Genomic DNA, 22049 nt, shown 5'->3' with positions numbered 1-22049 from the left:
GCCGTTTTTCACAAATTTTCCAGCCTGACCGATAAACGAAATGAGGAGAACCGCGAAAATCGTCCGATGCCATTACCCCACTAACAGTGCAAAAATCAGCCGATTATTCTTTCGGACGAAAAATCAGCCGATAAACAAACCGTCTATGGCCTGCATTAGGCACGCAGACTGCTTCTACAAACATTGGTGAAAGAATGGGTCGCTCTCAGGAGCTTAGTGAATTCAAGCGTGGTACCATGATAGGTTGACACCTGTGCAATAAGTCCATCCGTGAAATTTCCTTGCTACTAAATATTCCACGGTCAACTGTTAGTGGTATTATAACAAAGTGGAAGCAACTGGGAACAACAGCAACTCAGCCATGAAGTGGTAGGCCACATAAAATGACAGAGCGGGGTCAGTGCATGCTGAAGCGCACAGTGCCAAGAAATCACCAACTGTCTGCAGAGTCAATAGCTAAAGACCTCCAAACTTGGCGTGGCCTTCAAATTAGCACAACAACAGTGCATAGAGAGCTTCATGGAATTGGTTTCCATGGCCAAGCAGCTGCATCTAAGCCTTACATCACCAATTGCAATGCAAAGCATCAGATGCAGTGGTGTAAAGCACGCCGCCACTGGACTCTAGAGCAGTGGAAACGTGTTTCTGTTACTGGTTGTGGCTGACATCTTCACAGGTAATCTCTCCCCCTTCAATCACAACAGCGGATAAACTAATTGATCAGAGAGAGACTTTAGCTATACTACAGGAGATGATTTGAAACATATCTGATGGGGCCACAGACAAGGACACATTTATAGTACAGCAAGGAAGGCATTGAACTTGGGAATTGAGGGGAAGCCTCCCAGTGGGGTCACAGAAACAATAAGACTCCCTCCAGTGGTGTCACAGGGACAGGAAGTGAGGGGAAGTCTCCCTCTGGTGGGGTCACAGAAACAGTAAGTGAGGGAAAGTTTCCCTCCAGTGGGTTAACAGGGGCAGGAAGTCTCCCTCCAGTGGTGTCACAGGGACAGGAAGTGAGGGGAAGTCCTCCTCCAGTGGGGTTCACATGGACAAGACATGAGGGGATGTCTCCCTCCAGTGGGGTCACAGGCACAGGAAATGAAGAGATGTCTCCCTCTGATGGGGTCACAGGGACAACAGGGGAAGTCTTCTTCCGGTGGGGTCACATCGATAGGAAGTGATAGGAAGTCTCCCTCTGATGGGGTCACAGAAACGGTATAAAAGAGGACATTTCCCTCTGATGGGGTCACAGGGGCAGAAAGTGAAGGGACGTCTCCCTTCAGTGGGGTCACAGGGTCAGGAAGTGAGGGGAAGTGTCCCTCTGTGTGGGTCACATAAAACTTTACGTGAGGGGATGTTTCTCTCTGTAGGGTCACAGGGGCAAGAAGTCTCCTTCCAGTGGGGTCACAGGGACCAGAAGTGAGGGGAAGTATCCCTCCAGTGGGGTCATAGGGATAGGAAGTGAGGGGTAGACTCCCTCTGATTGGGTCACTGGGACAGTAGGGGAAGTGGGGTCACAGGGTCCGGAAGTGAGGGGATGTCTCCCTCCGAAGGGGGTCACAGAAACAGTAAGTGAGGGGAAGTTTCCCTCCAGTGAGTTCACAGGGCAGGAAGTCTCCCTCCGGTGGTGTCACAGGGACAAGAAGTGAGGGGAAGTCTCTCTCCAGTGGGAACACAGGGAGAGGAAGTGAGGGAAAGTCTCCCTCCATTGGGGTTACAGAGATGGGAAGTGAGGGGATGTGTCCCTCCAGTGGGGTCACAGGGACAGGAAGTGAAAAGAAGTCTCCCTCTGGAGGGGTCACAGAAACAGAAAGTGAGGGGAAGTCTCCCTCCGGTGGGGTTATAGGGACAGAAAGTTAGGGGAAGTCTCCCTTTAGTGGGGGTCACAGAAACAGGAAGTGAAGGGAAGTCTCCCTCCAGTGGGGTTACAGGGACAGAAAGTGAGGGGAAGTCTCCCTCCAAAGGGGTCACAGAAACAGGAAGTGAGGGGAGATCTCCTTCCAATGGGTTCTCGGAAACAGGAAGTAAGAGTAAGTCTCCCTCCAGTGGTGTCACAGAAACAGGAAGCCTCCCTTCAGTGGTGTCACAGAAACAGGAAGTGAGGGAAGTCTCCCTCCCGTGTGGTCACAGGGACAGGAAGTAAGGGGAAGTCTCCCTCTGTTGGGGGTCACAGAAACAGGAAGTGAGGGTAAGTCTCCCTTCAGTGGTGTCACAGAAACAGAATGTCTACCTCTGATGGTGTCACAGGGACAGGAAGTGAGGGGAAGTTTCCCTCCAGTGGGGTCACAGGGACAGGAAGTGAGGGGAAGTATACCTCCAGTGGGGTCACAGAAATAGGAATTGTTGGGAAGACTCCTTACATTGGTGTGACAGAAACAGGAAGCCTCCCTTCAGTGGTGTCACAGAAACAGGAAGTGAGGGGAAGTATCCCTCCAGTGGGGTCACAGGGACAGGAAGTAAGGGGAAGTCTCCCTCCATTGGGGTCACAAAAACAGGAAGTGAGAAGTCTTCCTCCTGTGGGTTCACAGAGACAGGCACTACTACATAAGAGGCAAAGACAGATTAGCATGCAGCCAGCCATGAAAACACCAAGGACATCAGACCAGCACAGATTACACAGTTCCATATGCAGTAGGCAGTAAGGCTTGCAAGAGCCGCACAGTGTGTAAAACTGGAGGTAGCATAACTGCTTGCAGGGAGAAAGCCAGCTGTCAAAACTGAGCGGCATTGGAATTATCAGGGTCCTGGTGCAAGAAACCTTGAGGTATCCCCCGACCCCGACCGGGGCCCTTCCCTCTGAACCCACGGCCCATTACTCCCATTGTGCGGCCCTTTATTACAGTCCCACAGTGGATCCCTTTCACATGTTCGCAGAAGGCTCCCTTCCTGCCATCTTGAGGTCACCCCACAATGCTGGAACACAAGGGTTCAGATGCAAATGCGACCTTTGTGACCCTGGTAGTTCCACCACTGGTGTCAGTAAATGTGCCAGTCAGTGAATGTATCAGTCAGAAGAGCAGTGGATGGTGTCAATATTGCAGTAATGCATCAGATGTGGTCAGTAGGGCAGTGGGCAGGGTTAGTAATTTTTAATTTTAATTTTATGTGTTTATCATGTTTTTATAATTTTATTTCAATTAATTGTTTATTTTTTACATTTTCCCTAAATTATTTTACACAATTTTTAGGAGCTCTGCTGGGGGGTTGACAGGAGAGGGGGGCAGTGTGATAGGTGGGAGGACAGTGTGACAGGAGGGGGTAGTGTGACAGGAGAGAGGGACAGTGTGACAGGAGAGGGGGGCAGTGTGAAAGGTGGGGGGGCAGTGTGAAAGGTGGGGGGGGACAGTGTGACAGGAGGTGAAAGGTAGTGTGACAGGTGGGGGGGGAGTAGTGTGAAAGGAGGGGGGGGCAGTGTGATAGGAAGGGGGCAGTGTGACAGGAGAGGGGGCAGTGTGGCAGGAAGAGGAGCAGTGTGACAGGAGTGGGGGAGTAGTGTGAAAGGAGGGGGGCAGTGTGATAGGAAGGGGGCAGTGTGACAGGAGTGGGGGGCAGTGTGATAGGAAGGGGGCAGTGTGACAGGAGAGGGGGGCAGTGTGGCAGGAAGAGGGGCAGTGTGACAGGAGGGGGGGGCATTGTGACAAAAGAGGGAGAGATGGGGCAGTGTGACAGATGAGGGGGGCAGTGTGACAGGAGAGGGGCAATGAAACACATGGCTAGATGAGAGGTGTGGTGTGCGGCATAAAGAGCAACCAATGGTCTGCAGCTGCTGAATTCCTGCATCTCCTCCTCTCCCTCCCTCATCCAAGTGGGTGGGACCGGAGCAGCTGCTAAAGGTCAGCCAATGATTGAGCTGCTTAAGAAAGGGGGTGGAGCCCCAGAAACGTAGCGGCCTGCTCAATCCCCATCCCATTGGCTGGTGTTTGACAGCCGCTCTTGTCCGGCTCACCCCGACATTACCACTCAGTTTTGACAACTGGCTTTCTCCTGGCTCTTTCAAGCCTTACCATCTGCTGCAGAACAGTTTCATCCGGCTGTGAGAGGAACGCTAAGTCTGTGGTCCTTCCTCCTGAGTCTCAGCTGTATCCTCCTCCACTCAGCTGCTTCCTCCAGTCAGTACAGCCTTTCAGAGCAGCCCAGGTAGGCTGTAATTTTTAGAACCCCACCTCCATGGGCAGTTCAGATCAGCGGCCTCTGAGTCCTGTTCTGTACACTACTGCAAGCAGGGACAGAAATACATCACTGCTTCCTGTAGATAGAACTACAGATAGGATGTGCCAAGACCGATGGCTGGAGGAATAACAACAAGAGTTAACAAGATAATGGATGACATATTCAGTGAAGGGAGGAGATCAGCAACAAGGACATGTAAAAAAGTTTTTGCTCAGAGTTGTCACCAGTATCGCCTATGATCTCCCTATAGCTGATCTTTTTCCCAAAACTGACTTACCACTCTTTGTTCTGCACTGCTGCACTGTGTATCTTTGTGCAGGCAGCCATGTTGGTTGCAACAGGCCTTTGCTTCCTCATGTCAAAGCCTCCAAGCTAAAGAACAGTGAGCAGCACAGCAGTGAAATCACTAAATGTTACTCCTGAGACTTGCAGTCAGAAGCAGCAGTGCCTTAGATCTCACACTGCAGATATACAGTGTAAGGCTGCAGGCAGAGGAGTGCTTATGCTCACTCATTTATTAGGAAGTGGACTGTTATTTTTCAATAGGACTTTCAGACAAAATGTCCATTTTCAGGGTGCTGTTGCGGCAAAAACAAAATTTCTAAATGTTTCTAAATAGCATGGAAAATCTTTATTTTTTAAGTACCTTTCCATTTTAAACTTCCCAAACACTAGTAAATTATTTATTTCCCATTATACAAGGCAGAAAGCACGAACATGCAGTATTTGTCAAAAATCCAAATCCAAAATTATTTCACTTTCAGATCAGGCCAAATTCTAAACATATTTGGAAAATACAGCCTGAGCTTATTTACGGAGGGTCCATGACAACTTTAATTGAAATATTATAGAACCACTTATTTTTTTCCTAAGAGACTGCTCTAGAATTATTCAATTACTAAATAAAGACTGTAGCTTAGTATTGCTACCCTAGTCAACTAAAACAAACTAGTCTGTCTGATAACATAAACAGAAGACTGAAAAGCAGAAAGGTCGAATGTGAGAACACAGGCAAAAAGATGATAATTTACAGAAAGTAGTAGAAGAAATAAATGAGTGCTTTTAGTAGCCTCTAGATGTTCACATAGATGTTAATTTGTATCTGTACTTATGTTTTTAGAGTAACTTCATTTTTAGTTAAAAAGAAAAAAATAAACCTTTGTGTGATCTACAGTTTGTACATTGCAGCAGTTTTAACAAGCGTTATTGCAGAGTGCTGCCTTTTGTTGCTTTTAAGCAATATCTGTTTGTTTCGCTGTGTCCTTTTGGATACTAATTCTGAATGGGAGGGTCTGATTCATTATAATCAGCTGATGCACTCTCAGTGTTCTAATGAGAAAAGCTGTATGGTCTGCATCCCTTAATAAGTATTTAACCCTTGGGAAAGTATCTCATGAAAGCAGAAATTCCTATTGCAGGAGGTGACTAAAATGTCACTTTATCTTACAGCAGACGTCTGGGAAAACTAGTAAGCCAATCACACAAGCAGGATATGATCATTCTGGGGGCAATATGTGTCGCATTGCATTGAATTTTACAGAAAATTTAAGTTGCTGCAGATTGAAAAGGAAAGGTAACTTTTAACAACATTACATTACAACATAGTGTACGCAAAAATTGTATATGCTATATCATCCATTCTCAACTAGGGTTCCGTGGAACCCTAGGATTCCTCCAGGGTTTTAGTTTTAGTTGACTAGGGATTCCTTGAGCTGTGGCTAACTGTCCTCCCATCTGATGGTGCCTGAATAATTCCAGGTCCAATGCCACTTTTCAGAGCCAAAGGCATGACTCTAAGGGTAGCATTCTTCATACTTACCACCACCACCATAAGGGGCATTTTCCCAATGACCCCTGATGGGCTACTCTTACTAGGGGTTCGCTGAGATCTGAAAATATTTCAAAGGTTCCTCTGGGGTAAAAACGTTGAGAAAGGCTGTGCTATATTATTATTTTTTATTTGCTAATGTTTTCCACAAATGTGGAGTTACCCTTCGATCATAAGCTTCCAATCCTCATAAGTTGGGGAATATAAAGAAGGCACTACTTAGTGCTTAAACACAGTTTTCCTTCAGAGTACCCCAGAACTGAGAAAACTGGTGTATTCTATTATGTAAGTCTTGATTTTTAGAGGAGAAAAGTATGTTTGCATACCCCCTTCCACTTACCACACCTTTCAAAAGGCTGGTAAATGTGATGGACATCCTCATTGGACAATAGTGAGATATGGATGGAAGGTGGCATACACATTAAACTATTACTAGATATATGACAGTACTCAGTGGCTTCTATATGCTTGCTATCTTCCTGCCAAAAAAATGTAGTTCCCCAAAGGGCGCCTCAAGCAAAGAATCTCATTTTTTAAAGGCAGAAAACCTCTGCCATAAATCTAATCCTTCTCTGAGCCTTTTAAGTTTTTTGCAACCATCCATAAGCACCTGAAATTAGCTGAGGCTTGTGATTCCTTTTTTTGTCTGCACTACCTAAAGCTATATCTCTACTGACTTTTCCAGATACTAACACGAACTAGACACATTTTTCCTGTGTTTCCATGTCAGTGTAGGCCAGTTTTATATAAAATCAACAAGGCAAAGTTTAGACTTGACAGCTATTAGTAGTCATGCTTGAAACATTATCGACCATAACTAGTGTTCTTGATGAACAACTGAAATATTAATTTATGGCTTGCTAAAAGTAGAAGAAAAAATAAATGAATTGCAATTTGTGAAAAGAGAGATATAAGTCCAATAAAAACAAGTTACTGCTTCAGAGTCACAAAGGACATTAATTCTAACCACAGACTACATAAATGACAAGCAAACATTGTGGGAAAACAGTAGCAACTCCTCCAAATCACTAGAAACATTTGAGTCCTCAGGGCAAAGCAAACATTTGTTTTCAATCAGTGGCTCATTATGTACTCTGCTTGATGGAGAATCTTATTCTTGCCATCAGTTCAACAGTTCTCAAAGTTTCCTTAACTTTCTACAGGTTAAACCAGGCATTTTGTCGCTGCTTTATAGAACAAATTCATTCTCATTACATTTACAGCTCAGTCGTACAGTCTTGGCTGTGAAAAAGGCCAGTAATACACTGAAGGCTTGTGGCAGCCAAGAGGTGACATTAAGCATGCTTCTTTCATGCATGCTAACACCCTGACTACAGGAATTGTGATTTGAGACATTGCATTTACTAAAGAAATCATGCTTTGGGGAATCACATTTACTAAGCAAGCACAAACAGATGATCTACATCAGCATTGCACATCGACATTGTCATCTAAACTTGTATTTTTTACTTATTATGGCCTGAAAGCTTCTGAAATTGCCATGCCTGCCAATGTTTTCAAATCATTGCCCAACATTTTACTACTTAGCTGAAATACCAAAGGCCATTTCGCAGAAATGCCTTGAAGGTTCACATAATGTTTTATACCAAACTGAATCACATTTATTGAATTATAGGGGTGTTACAGCAGTATAAAGGGTTATCACACTGACATGCTGTGCCAAACTTGAGCGTAAAACCCTTCTAGCATTTTAAGGAGACATATACAAAGAAAAATGTGAAGGCTACTGTTTCCAAACTCCTGAAAATGCTAGCTGTTTGGCTGTCTCTGGCTTCAGAACTTTCAGATGAAAACCTAGAGCAAGTATGCTGATTAGGAGTGTCAAAGAGAAGTCCCAACTTCGGATCTACATCTTTTTGTTCTGAGTCAGTGACTTACAAAGTACTGAAGTCAGCGGCATTCTAGTCAAAAAACTAATATTTTCAGACCGGAGATCAGTAAAAGCAGGCCGGCTTTACACTGCAGTAATGTGCATTGCAGCAACACATAGGGGTTGATTTACTAAAGGTAAATATACTTTAAACTGCAAGTGCACCGCAAGTGCAGTTGCTTTATATCCGAGGGGAAGCTCTGAAATGAGGCAAAGCTCTGCTGATTTCTTTCATCTAATCATGTGCAAGCAAAAATGCTGTTTTTTTATTTTCCTTGCATGTTCCCCTCAGATCTAGATCAACTGCACTTTCAGTGCACTTCCAATGCACTTGGAGTGCACAGCCTATTTGCCTTTAGTAAATCAACCCCACAGTGGTGCACCTTGCATTGCATCGCTATTTATTTTGAATGGCATCCCAACCCACTAAAGGAACATGACACAGGGAAAAGCTGGCACTCCAGTAGATCAGTATAAATGGATATCCTGTAATACACAACAGTAAGATACAGCAAAATAGACATGCAATGCATTTCAGCTGTTAGGCCTTAATCAACATAGACCGACATGATTAAGGCCTAATGGCTGAAACATGTTGGCTGTCTATTCGGCTGTATCTTACCATTCTGTATTAAAGGATATCTTTTATTGAACTGTATTGTTGCTGTATTGTCTCCCATTATATTGTAAAGCGCTGAGCAAACTGTTGGTGCTATATAAATCCTGTATAATAATAATAATAATATCCATTTATGCTGATCTACTGGAGTGCCAGCTTTTCCTTGTGTCTTATTCAGCATTGGAGGCTGTTGGAAGCCTTTCAGCCTGAGCACCAGATTTCAGTGGAGGTTGCATAACTATTTCACCTGTCTTAGCTCATTAAAGGAAAACACCTCCAATACACATGCACTATAGCAGACCACAATGCATGTAATGCACTACTGTGTGTTGTAGTGCTCTGCATAAGAAAGCATAGTGCAGGTACATTTTCTGGTCCAATGTGGCGCATTGCCATTAAATTCAATGCGTTTGCATTTCTGTACAGGACCAGAAAAGTCTGAATAAGAACAAATGTTCAGGAACCAAAGACAGTGAAGTGAAAACTCTGATCTGCATACTTATTTTGGGCCAGTAGCTGGTAAGGTACTGAAATCTTTGTATTGGCATGACTTCAAGGCAGTTTGCGTTTTCAGAAGGAAAGAGGTTCAGCAATGGAAGCCTAAATACTCTTATAGAACAGGTTTCCCATAAGTGCACCAGCAAATATCTGTTTACCCTCTACATCCTTAAAGCTTAAAGTTGTATCTACTTGCACTGACTGCAGTACATCCCAATGGACCTAGTACAGTATTGGTATAGGTTGAAGTGGATTTTGCCATGTGAAAATTTGGACAGATTGAAGCAAAAGTCTCTCAAACCTTCTGGTAAAAACTGAAATTGTTATTATTTTTCCAGGCACTTTCCGGGTATGGTAAACGCACTGACAATCTCTTATGGAGAGTATTTCACCATCAGGAGACAACAGGCGCAATACAAAGTACATCAATAATGAATATTGTCTCTGAAGTCCACCTTCAGATGATGAAAAGGAAAAGAGCAATACATAGATTACGAAAACTAAATATGACAAGTACACAAAGAGATTTTACAGTAAAGGTGGTCAGTAGTAAAGGCCAAGGATGTTTCCAGGAATATTTTATTTCATTCTAGGGACAGCTATACATGTTTTGTAGCACATGCAACGATAGGAGACAAATTACATATTCTATATTGGCTCTTCCAACACATTTTTCTCTTATACTGGCCCAGAGCAGGTAAGCTCCTCCCCTGCAGAGGAACGATAGCCCTTTCCCAAGAAGGTACCAGATGGGCATTCCTGGGCTCTTCTATAGACTGGTACGTGGAGCAGAATGAAAGTAACCATGTGATTCCCCATACTAAACAGCAACCGATTGGATGCAGCTGCTGCTAAGATAAGAATTTTCTGCCTGGCTCCTTCAACAAAATTTGATTAAAAGATTATTTAGTTAGGCTTGGTGGTGCCAACAGGGCTATCAACTGAACACATTTTGGCCAATTCAGTGGAAATTTGAACCACGTATGGCCAGCTTTAGAGCTTTCAAATTGGTATGGCAACAATTTGAAGAGTACTACAAAGCATACTCACAATTACGTACATATGAAATGACCAACAAGTGCCAGGTTTCCTGTTTTATATAGAGATGTATTAAATACCTTCATCATTTAATGTTTAATACTTTACTTTCTATATTGTAATACATATTAAAGATTATAATGTTTAAAAGATTTTAAAATGTGTAGCCTTGGCTATTTCTAGTATACAGGAAATCATTTGCATAACTGCAATACCCAACTCTAGAGCGTTTGGCAAATATCACAGATAATCACAGTTCCCGGACATGAGCTGTATTTATGAGCTACCGATGTGACAATGCACACACGACTAGCTAGCTCTCTCTCTGTCATCATTGCTAAACACATGACTGTAAATCAAAGTTTCATCAGGTCAAAAACAAAACTTGCATTGTTAACAAAGTGTAAACAGCAAATCTGCACACATGCATTTAAATACAATAAGCCTGTTTAGATGAATATATCTGCGGTGAACATCCCTTTATAAGGGCACGTCACATGCAAACCTCGAGGGAAGAAAAAAAAAATGTAAATAAATAATCTTTTATTAGTTTTCACTGATACAGACTGAATCTCAACTAAGGTGCAGTAATACCTCGATCCAGTATTCTCATCTATGAAATCGGTAGTAAATACTGAAAAAAACATTCTGAGCCCCCTACAACGAAAAGGCATAATGTGCTAGTATGCATTGCATACTAGCACATTATAAAAGATCGTACCTTAAAACAAAACCCATGAGCCGTTTGAACGGCCAGGCCACGATGACGTCACTCCTGCACATGCACACAGAAGCAGCATAGGGCTCTGGATGGCATACTCAGTATGCTGTGCCTTCAGAGTGCAGTGCACACTAGCTGCAGAAATAGTGAATATCTCCTAAATGGTGCACGTTTCAGAGATATTCATTTTACCTACAGGTAAATTTTATTATAAACGTACCTGTAGGTAAAGTTGCAAAACGGAGTTTACTACCACTTTAACAAGCAACACTTGGGATCTTCACTAGCAGTAGGGAGCCGGTGAATAGCCGCAGAGGATGAGTGCTGCCATATATGCCAGATGTTATGACCAGTAATATTAACAAGACATTCTGCCATTGGTTTTACCTGATACATCTTTCCAACTCTGAAACAAAATCATGAATGCTTTAATTTTTTTTTTTTTTTTACTCTGATAATCCAAAGCTACAGACAAAGCCATAGTAAGAGCACAAAAGGGCAGCTTGGCCTGCTAATTGGGCATTCCTGCACAGGATTTCAACTGTAACAACCCCCACTGTAACAAATATCTGCTAATACTTTGTGTAGTCATAGACTTGCATGTATTGGTGACAGTATAAAATAGGAATGATACACAGTGACAAATGTCAAAAAAGTAAATTAAATAGAGTTTAAATAATACAAAAACAACAGTTTGCTATGCAATCGTGTTTAATCGTGTCTGATGTACTACTCCAGGCAAATATTTTAAAACTCATACAGGAGTTTATTAGCAGAAAAATGCATTAAAAAGCCACATTTTTGCACTTGTGTTAGCTCGTGTTCACCTGTCTGGCATTAATACATTTGATTGGCCAGAATGTTAAAGTGATAATAAAGTCTTGTTTATTTTTTTAAATAACAAACATGCAATATTTACCGGCTATGTGCAGTGGTTTTGCACAGAGCAGCCCAGATCCTCTTCTTCTTAGGTCCCCCGTCAGCACTCCTGGCCCCTCTTTCCTGCTGGATGCCCCCACAGCAAGCAGATTACTATGGGGGCACCTAAGCAGGTTTGCTCTCAAGCCATGGCTCTGTGTGTCCATTTACACACAGAACCACGACCCCCTCCTTCTCCTGATTGGCTCACTGGATGTGACCAATCAGGAGTGAGAGTCCCCAGAGAACCGAGGCTCTTGTGGAAATCACTGGATCGGGATGAGGCTCAGGTAAATGTTACGGAGGGCTGCTATACAAAGGAGATTTTTTTACCTTCATGCATAGAACATATGAAGGAAAAAACCTTGAGCCTTTAGAACCACTTTAAATTTTTCTAGCCATTAGAATGTATTATCATGCAAAAGCGAATAAAAGTTCCTAGCTTTAATGTGAGTTTATGCTTGCGTAGGCACTTTTGAGTATTTTACGCTCAAAAGCTCCTCCCCTGAACGCAACTTTGGTGGTGATTTTCTGCCTCTAAACTCCTGTAAACACCTTTGTGTGCATCAACACATAGGCTAACATGAAGGGTCATTTAGAGGCAGAAAAAAAACATCAAACCCCTGCATATTAGGAGTTTTTGAGCTTATGTGTGCATGAGGCCTAAAGGCCTAAATACCAAAATTCTTGCATGCTATTATCCTCTACAAAGCAGCACTCACAAAAGGGATGGGAAAGGAAGGACCAGTACTGCTAGCCTAAGTTCTACAGCTTTGCACAGTGCTATCAGTGCAAGGCCTCATGCACAGAGGTGGTTTGGCTTGTACCGTATAAAAACAAGTATTTTTGGGCACCCACAAGACATATGTGCAGCTTATAGCCTGCTGCTATCAGCCTGTCAAAATCAATGACAGGCTGAAATATGCAGCAACTGGAGGCTGTTCCAAGTAGTAGTGTGCAGGGATTTTTTATCCCAAATGCAGAAAATTCTGTCAATGATTCTGATAAACTGCTGGCAGCAGGCTCTGTGCTGCACCTATAGCCCCTCCAACAGGTGCTCAAAAATGGCCAGTTTGTACTCTGTACAGGCTAAAATGTTCATGTTCATGAAGTTTTAAGACTTATTCTACTTTTGTACCATGTTACACGTTACATCTGTATTTAGGGTGTAACATGGTGCAAATGGAAGAGAATTGCTGCACACAGATGATGCTTTCAGACAGAATTGTAAAGTAGGACACATACAGTATGTAAGCCTTATAGTCAAGATCTGAAAATTATGCTTTTTGGCCTAAAGTTTGATGTTAAGTTTCAGCCTGCATAGAAAAAAAAAGTACTTCTCTATTTCCTATTCCCCGGACTCGGATGCCTTGTACACTTCAGACACATAGATATTAGTGTGTCGCCGGGGTTGGGGAGACCATGATACTAGGAAGTTTGAAGGACTCTTTTCACAGCAGTACTGAAATAAATTACAACTGGCCGTAATTGGAGTTTGGCATTTCATTAGTAAGATAATACGTGCTGTTTTCTGACAGCTGAGCGTGCAGAGCAAGTTATATTATTACAACGTAAAGTTTTCTTCTGCAATGCATGAATTAAACAGCAAGTGCCTATATTAAAAATAGTTGTCAAGATTAATGGACCAGACTTGGTAACACTGGAGAAAAATTAGCAAGAATGTGGCATTGTTGTCAAAAGAATAATTGAAGGCAAAACGTTTTTTCTTTTTGGATTTGGACAGAGTGGAGATGGATTAGAACACCTGTCGGGTTTTTTATTGCTGTCTGAGCCCGTTAGGGAGATTTTCCAGCTGTTTGCCCGGGGGTGCATGATCACTATAAGGCCCCTTTCACACGACTGGACCGATGGGGTCCTCCTGTCTGTTTTTCAGGTGGACCTGATTGGTCCGTCCATAGACTTCTATGGACTGGTGAGTGTCAGCAGATAATAGTCCACTGTTACCCGTTGGCATCCGATCCGATCCTGTACGCCAAAAATAGATGGATCCGTTTCCTATCAGTCCAGCAGATCCGATCAGATGACAATTGGGTAGAAATGGAGGCGGTCTGTTTCCATAAGACCGTCCCTATGAAATCAGCAGGCAGTATCTGTGTCTGCTCTGTAGCAGCAGAACGGACAGAGACCTGTCATCCGCCTGCTCAGCGGGGATCAGTGGAGAGATCCCCCGCTAAACAGGCGGATCACTCTGACGGATCTGCCCCATCTGAAAGGGGCATAAGTGAAACTAAAAGAAAATCCAAAATTTTAAGTTGTCTCCAGAAGAGCAATAGAGCAGAAATCTTCCAATGGGGCACTAGGTCTTGTGAAAAGTAGGGATTCCCTCACTTTGGAGGGATTTCCTCCCACTTTATGTTGTGGATATATGATAGGAAATTAAGGGAAATCTCCCCAATGGGACACAGAATAAAAAAAAAATAAAAAAAATACCTAGCAGAGGTTATAAGCCTTCCTTACTCTATCCAAAATGAAAAAAAAACAAGTTTTGGCCTTAGTTATACTGTAATCAAGGACTCTAATTGATCACCAGGCAACAACTCCACCTCTGTTTCTATTTCCTTTTTTACAGTTTTAATGAATCAGTTACGATGAGTCATAAAATATACCAATTCTGGGGTTTGTATGTAAACAATATTTCATCATTGGCCTAGCTTGAGTTTTCTGGTGTGTGAATCCGTCAAAGTCTAAATGTCTGTGAAGGGATGTGAGCTCATGCATAATAACAATTTATACCCAATATGAATATTGCATATGTTTTAGTGCAATCCTGAACGTGTAACATTATATATTTAGAAAGGTTGTCTTTTGACAGTCATCTGTATAGACAGTCAGTTTCTAGAAGAGTAACGATATCCAATAAGAATACAAATGAAATTCAAGGTAGTGTTTTTATATTTATACAAATGTAAACAATTATATTCAGTCTATATTTAGTTCCAAACAGCAGTGAAAGTAGATTTGTTTTCTTTTGGGGACTGTGCCAAGCAATAAATTCCCAAGCAGAAAATTATAAGCACGGTATGCATATAGCACTGGCAGAAAGGGTTGGTACTATACAGCACAGCTTGGAAGGCAAACTGTCAACAAAACAAAGAAAAAAAATTAAATCTGAAATTAATATGTAACCTGATTAGCTATTTGTGGCTCTGCTTTTTTGCATTTGAAGGCACTATCTGTAAGGAAAAACCTTTTGGCCTACAGCAGCAAATCATACCTTTCTCCTGCTTTTGCAGGCTTTGGTCCCCAAACAACTGTTACCTACAATGAGATTTCAGCACCGGACCTAACCCCAATTCTATTTCATTATCTGGGAGCGTGCCCAAAGCTGTGGGGAACCAGCCTGTAACCTTTGGGCCATATGCTGCTGTAGCTGTATAGTCCTTTCTCTCTGGTTATAACAATAGTGTTTGGTGTAGGAATGACAGCACAGACCTAAATGTAAAATTTTGGGTGAAAGTGGTTTCCCATATCTGTAATGTAATGGAGGCATGTTGATTCTATATATGATTGCATTGTCAATCAATCTACTGTGCAAGAGAAAAATATGATCGGAAACAAGAAGCTCGAAAAGATCGGTCCATGCACCATACACTTAGTCATTATATTGATCTATCTACTTTCCAACAGCTTGATTTTCCATCCAGACTTATAAGAAAAATTTCAAGAAAATAGATCAGATCATAGATTAGACCATGTTGTCACATTCTATGACAAACTGTTCAATCAGAATGGTAGGTGTATAGCTGTCATGTATACATGTATGGTCACCATACCATACAGGAAAATACAATACAGACCTGTTAATCTCAGTGGCATCTAGCAGGATAATGAGATGTCCCATGACTATCCAGTGGCACTATAGCAACAGAATTTTGGAAATGTCTTCCCTTTACCAGGGTGAGAAATGTGTAACAATTTGAATTCTGAATACAGGGACAACATAGACCCCAAATTCCTACAATCTAGTTTTCTATAGTAGATCTCATTCAGATTTAATTATTTGTGGCACAAAAACACAGGGGGTGGGGATGGGGAGAGAGATTTGCTTACCTTTCTCTAACCCTAAAACATTTTTTACTTAAAGTGACACTAAGCCCCGGTTCACACCTATATGACCCCAAAGTCATGCAACTTTGAGGTCTGACTATGCTGTGCGACTTCATTACGACTTGCTGCCACTCGGTGAAACTTCAATAATAAATGTTCATGCAAGTCACAATGAAGGTGCAGAAAAATAGTTCAGCAACCTTTTTTGTAGTTGCTGAGACTTGAACAAGGCCATTGAAAGACATGAAATGTGACTTGTCATGCACCTTTGAAGTGCCAAGTCATATGACAAGTCACATTGGTCTGAACTGGGGCTAAATGATACCTTTTACCTGGGGCCTGTGCTTCCACTAGGCAAACTAGGCAGCCGCCTAGAGTGCACTGCCACCTAGAGACACCTGGGCACATCCCAGGCCGGCACTCTCTCTGTGTGGGATGCTGCCACATCATCTTCAGCTGAGAGGAGGGGAGGCAGAGGGGAGGAAGAAAGGACAGAGGAGGATGGCGGGTGTCTGGGGCCAGTGTAACAGCTGAGCTCCCGCTCCTTCCAGTGTTCCTCTCAGACTCAGTCCTTTACTGCAGCTGCTGATCACTGTGGAGTTCCAACCCTTCTCTTCCCGTCAGCGGAGGAAGAGCTGCGCCTGCAGAGGAAGGTATTGTCTGACTCACATGTGCAATGTGTCAGTGAGTGATGACATTATCACAATCCCACAGCCTGCTCTGCTAGTGCCTGCTGATCCGTGTCAGTGTTAGTGGTGGTGTATTGTGTCGGATCTGTCACTGTGTGGGATCGCTCAGTTCAGCTGTCTGCTGTCACAGCATTTTATCTCCTCCCATTGCCTGGGGAATTAGCAGCCTGAGATCTGTCAGAGTGTTGATCCATTATCCTCCACTCACTGTAACTGTCACCCTGCCAGTGCCAGCCACAGATATAGTCAGTCTGTGACACTGATTTTGTCATTAATATTGGCACTGGTGTCATCTTATGGCACTTACTTTTCCAAATTAAATTTAGCAGTTTCGTGTTTTGTTGATTTCATATTTTCTACTGTTTTTTTTTTTTTTGGCTCACAAGTAGCTGTTCTAGCCCTGGGTACAAAATAGTCTAGCACCAGCCCTGCCTTTACTCTTCAAAAAGAATCCATACATATCTACTACTTAATGACCTTGTGATCTATTTTTTCATGGAGCTGTTTATCAATGTGTTTTTCTGACTCCTTGTGAGCACCAAAGCCTTTCCTTTTCCCCTTCATCTCCATTTGTTTGGAATGAGCAGTGCATGTTGGTTGAGGCCATGTGTGCTCCTCTATGCACGCTACAAATCCCAAAGTCCCTAGTCTATCTCGGCAGCAAGCAAGAGATGGTGGCTACGTTCCTACATACCGTGAGACCATGGGGAACAAACATAGTCAACCTCTAACAGAAAGTCAGATCACAGCAGAATAAAAAAGGAGGCTGAGAGCAACAGAATATACGTTTTTGGTTTAGATTACATAGTTAAATAGAAATTCGTGTCACTTTAACCCTAAAAACAAGTTTTACTTAAGAGCAGAAGTCAAAACTGTATATAGACGACAACAGACTCCCAAATTCAAGTATTCTTTGTTGTGAATATATTTTTAATTTCACAGTTGGTACCCCAATGACTTATATATTCTTGCACCCGATATTCTTCTGCACGGGATTGGAAGGGCTTGCTGTTTTTTCTGTGCACCTTTTCTACTTAAAACACGGGCCAGATGCTGATGGACACAAAACTTGCCGGTTAATACCATTTCCATATGTTCTCACTTGCTTCCACTACTAGTGGTAAACTTTCACCCAGTATAACCAGCCAGGGAAGAGTGTGGGAGCCAAAATGAAAACAAAAAGCCCCCTAATAAAACATAGTACTGCCTACCGGATACAACTGCTGAAGGATTATACAGGATAGGAGTTCTTCATTTTAGCAGCAGGTGTTTGGTGCCGCTGCATCATTTCAAATGACAAAACAAGGAAGGAGCCACAGAAACCTATTACTTGCAGCAAATATTAGCTATCTTATCTAATACCAGTACATTATTTATAAACAGAAAAGAAACATGAAACAAAAACTACTTGAAACATTTGTCAGTCAACTAAAATAAACAGGAAACACAGCCATAATTTCACTATCAATACTCAGCTGATTTCAATACTATTAGCTCAGTGCAGTTCATTGACCAAAGGCTAATAGACTTTTCACTTTGCAATAGAAGTTGCTTTTTGCAGATCTTCTGTCTTCCATCATCCAATCATGGGCAAGCAAAATGCTGTTGTTATTCTTTATTTTCTATACACATGATTGGATATTCTTTGGAAGGTGAAATTTCACCACATTCTCTAAGCCCTGGGGGAAATTCCCTTGCAAAGTGAATAGCTTGCTTGTCTTTAGTAAATCAACTTCAATGTGTCTACTGCCTAGAAAAGTGGCATTATGCAAAGCAGATACAGCCATGACGATGCTGAAAATCACAGCAAATAATGGACATTTCCAAAGCCTTCAATATGAACCTGAAGACCATATCACCATGAAACCCTGAGTGCATTACTGGAATCCAATTTACACAAATAATAGGAACACTTGTATGAACTCAAAGCTGAAGCACATGACTAAGAGCAGAGTTCACATACAATAAAGCTGCATGTTCCCAACCATTTTCAGAAAGTGCACTGTGAGTCACAGAAAAAGCCCACCAGCAACAGTTTGTGGTTTCCGCCTTCCTTCACCCACAAGCAGAAATCTAATTATGTATTGGATAACAAGCTTCTAACACTCCCTATTACTATTTCTGAGTCTTCTTTCACTTCTTCAAACCAAGTGACACTGCTTCTGTTTCAAAGTGAGAGCAAGAAGGCAAAACCCATGGTTTGACTGTCCATTCATTAACCTATTAAGCCCTCGCATCAGGATCTATCAAGAACAAGTGCAACAAGATGTGCCCATCTCAGTGATGAACTAATATTACTCATAAGACACCAGCTCTAGGACTATTTTACACAAAACCCCTTCCAATTCACATTTGGTGTAACTCATTAGAAATTACGTATAGCATATATAAAACCAAAATCAATTTTCCTATCCTTGAATGTGGTGGCTGCATTAGTTTTCTTTTTTAGGCTGTTTTTCCATTCATTTTCTCCTGGTTATTCGGCCCATAACACACTTTCTGTCTTAGGCTAGCTCTACTCCACTGGAAGAGCAACGGGGAAACCTTTGGATAGCAGCACTTCTATCTGGGGAGAGGGAAGTGTTAGGTGTTCTAGCAAATTTAGATGGACTTGACCAACAAATGAAAGCTGATTTCCAGTTAACATGTTTTAACAGTTATAGTAATAAATAAAAACTGGCCATTATAAGCATCCCTGTCAGTGTTGAATGGTCTGTCTCAAACCTCTAACTGCCACTTTTGCTGGACAGCTTGCTCTGTCAAGTTGAAATTGAAGCTGAAAAATAACAGGCTTACTGTCCAAATTGCCAGTTTAAAATAAAGGAAGAAAGCCTAAAAAATGCAACCACCTCTAAGATTTGCTATATTTGTTTTGGGGGATTAGAGACACTGATTGTATCTATGTATAGATACAATACATTAATACATTTGCAACACAACTGAGTACTGTACCTTGATACTTTTTTTTTTTTGCCAGAACAGTTACATTTTCAGGACAAGCTGTTAGGATGTCTACCCTCTTCTAAGGCCTAAGCAATACTGACCACTGGTACTGCTTGCAGCTTTGAAGAAGAGGGTAGACACCTCAAAAGCCTATCCTGAAAATGTAAAGCTGAACCTGAGGGAAAGGAAAAATGGCCAGCCCTTGCACTGCAAAGGTTATTATTACACAGACTTTATATAGCGCTAACAGTTTGCACAGCGCTTTAGATAAACACTCATGTAGGTCTAGGTGACCCCAAAAAGCAGCTTTACTTACTCGATCCTTCCACTCTGGAAGGCTCCCTTCAAGCTCTAAGTCTAGACTCTGCAACCTCCAATCTTCTCCCCTATGCTCTGGTGGTTGAAGGTCTGACATCAAGTCCAATGTAGAGCCTATAGCCCTGCACTGGCCATGAGGGTGCCAAACAGTCCACCAGCAGAGCATAGTGGAGTAGAGGAGCATGCCAGGGATTGGGTACATAAAAATTCTCTTTGTGGCCCTCAAAAACCTAAATGAGCATTAAAACCTTGCATGTGGGGCAGCCCATTTTTCCTTTCCTTGGATGAAATTTTCAGAGCAATCTTTGGAGGTGTCCACCCCCTTCTTCTAGCAGTATCAATCACAAGTACTACTTGGACCTTAGAAGAAGAGTCAATGGAGCATTTTTCTTTCCTAGGGGAAGGGCTTGAACACAAAGTATCAGACAGTACTCAACTGTTTCATTGGGACAATATGCAACACTGTTGAGCTGACCGAATTCAGCAAACTTCCCAAAGCCATCACTTTTGATCTCCAAATGCAGAAATGATGGCCCCCTGTGTGCCCAGGCCATCAGAGATGGATCCATAAGAGCTGTCAGAGGTAGGTTCTCCTGACAGTCAGCAAGCATTGACATGGAGGTACTCACACGAAGACGTGGTAGACAAAAGCCCAGCCCCTGGGTCTCTCCAGCACGTTGTACAGATAGTTTTGGAGCCTCCTGTACTTGACGTTCCTCCGGCAGCTCTGACTGCTGTTGTAAGACAGCGGCTTCCCCAGTAGACTCATCCGAGCTCCTTGCTTCCCCCGCCGGCTCTCCTGCAGGTTCCCTGCAGCTGCACTCCGGACCGATTCACCTGTCCCCAGCAGCAGCAAGCCATCCCCTCGGTTGGAGTTGAGGAGGACCCGGCTGCCCCGGCCGCACTCCACATCCTTCATGCCGTAGTAGCGCTCTCTGCCCCTTCCTCTCCCTCCAGAGCCGCTCTTCACCCAGAGCCCAGAGCCGCCCTCATCGCCACCGCTATGGTTACGGGGCATGGCATCCCTGGCACAGCGGGCAGCTGAGATCACAGGCTGGGGAGGCTACTGTCAGATCAGATCGGGGGAAGCGGCCACACCGCACATGTCACAGATCCTTCACAACACAGCAGCTGTCATTTAAACTTCGGCATAGTCTTCAAGAAGCAGTCCGCCTTGCCATCCGATGCATCCTCCCTCCTCCCCTGTGTCTGCCTCCTTCCCTCACACTACCCAGCCTTCAGAAAGTCAGCGATCCACCAGCGATCGATGGCTGATCATCAATGGGGCTGCGCTGTCATCAGCTGTCACTGGAACCTGAAGACGATCCCATCAGCCTGTGGAGCTGAACACAGGCTGGAATTCCCTTGCTGTGTGCACAGGAGGGGCCACAGCACTAAATGCAAACACAAGAGATCCCACAGCTCCCTACATCCAATGCTGGAGGAGGACAAAAAAAACAAAACTAAAAAAAAATACAACAGATCACACACATAGGATCAAGTGGCTGTCAAAGTGGGCAGAGGCAGCCAGTCCAACTTGTAGGCAGCTCCTAGCCCTCCCTCCTAACTTTTACTGAGCGCTGCCAATCCCAGCACTTGCACTAGTCAATGGAGAGGCTGCTGAGCACTTCATGTGCCTGATCTGGGCTCTGTACAGCCTTGCTGCTGCTGCTGCTGCTGATGTGGGAGTGGAGGAGGGGGGATGAACAGAAGCTGTTAACACTGCGACTATGGGCTGAAGTGTGGGGGAGAGGCAGCTGGCTGCATTCCTCCTTCCTCACCACTGCTTTCTATTTCCTCCAAGTCTACAGCTACAGCACAAGTCACAGGTGCAACCACAAGGCAAACTTACAAGTGGCTTCTGCTGCTGCTACTCCCTCATTTCCACATCATACAAGTCCTTTCTATAGCAGAAGCAGCTGCCTAGTCTGTCAACCCTTTACAGGATTTGGAGGAAATGTTCCATGACGTGTTTGGAAGAAACCATTCATGAGATTCTGTTCTTTCTTCAAATAGGGGATCATTTATGTAATCACTTGCCCTCCAGAGGATTTACCCCCTCTTCCCAACCAGGCCATTTTTTTTTGTGATACTGCATTGCGTTACTTTAAATGACAATTGCGCGGTCATGCAACGCTGCCCCCAAATGAAATGTATGTCCATTTTTTCCTACAAATGGAGCTTTCTTTCGGTGCTCTCCAGAGGATTTACCCTCTTATCCCGACCAGGCCATTTTTTTTTTGCGATACTGCATTGCGTTACTTTAACCTCCTTAGCGGTATTCCCGAGTGTAGCTCGGGGTAAAGTTTCAGTACCAAAAGCGGTAACCCCGAGCTACACTCAGG

The 22049-nt window shown here is 43.2% G+C and overlaps 1 protein-coding gene across 4 annotated transcripts in view; it reads right to left on the bottom strand.

Moving 5' to 3' along the window:
• The window catches only part of KCNQ5 (potassium voltage-gated channel subfamily Q member 5), a 689873-nt gene extending 668274 nt beyond the window's left edge, over window positions 1-21599 (bottom strand). For 2 of the 4 annotated variants that reach the window (XM_089681376.1, XM_089681374.1), the window contains exon 1: window positions 20334-21599. In XM_089681376.1, coding sequence (XP_089537502.1) covers window positions 20334-20722 — 389 coding nt within the window. In that variant the 5' untranslated portion in view covers window positions 20723-21599. The remainder of the gene's footprint in view (window positions 1-20333) is intronic. The other 2 variants (XM_089681378.1, XM_089681377.1) reach the window with 1 other exon arrangement.
• Between the last annotated feature and the right edge of the window lie 450 nt (window positions 21600-22049).

The sequence above is a fragment of the Staurois parvus genome, unplaced genomic scaffold, assembly GCF_062004578.1.
Source record: "Staurois parvus isolate SC_StPar_1 unplaced genomic scaffold, SC_StPar_1.0 ptg000264l, whole genome shotgun sequence".
Lineage (NCBI taxonomy): Eukaryota > Metazoa > Chordata > Amphibia > Anura > Ranidae > Staurois > Staurois parvus.
The sequence above is the reverse complement of the archived record's forward strand: the minus strand, read 5'-3'. Positions and strand labels throughout refer to the sequence as shown.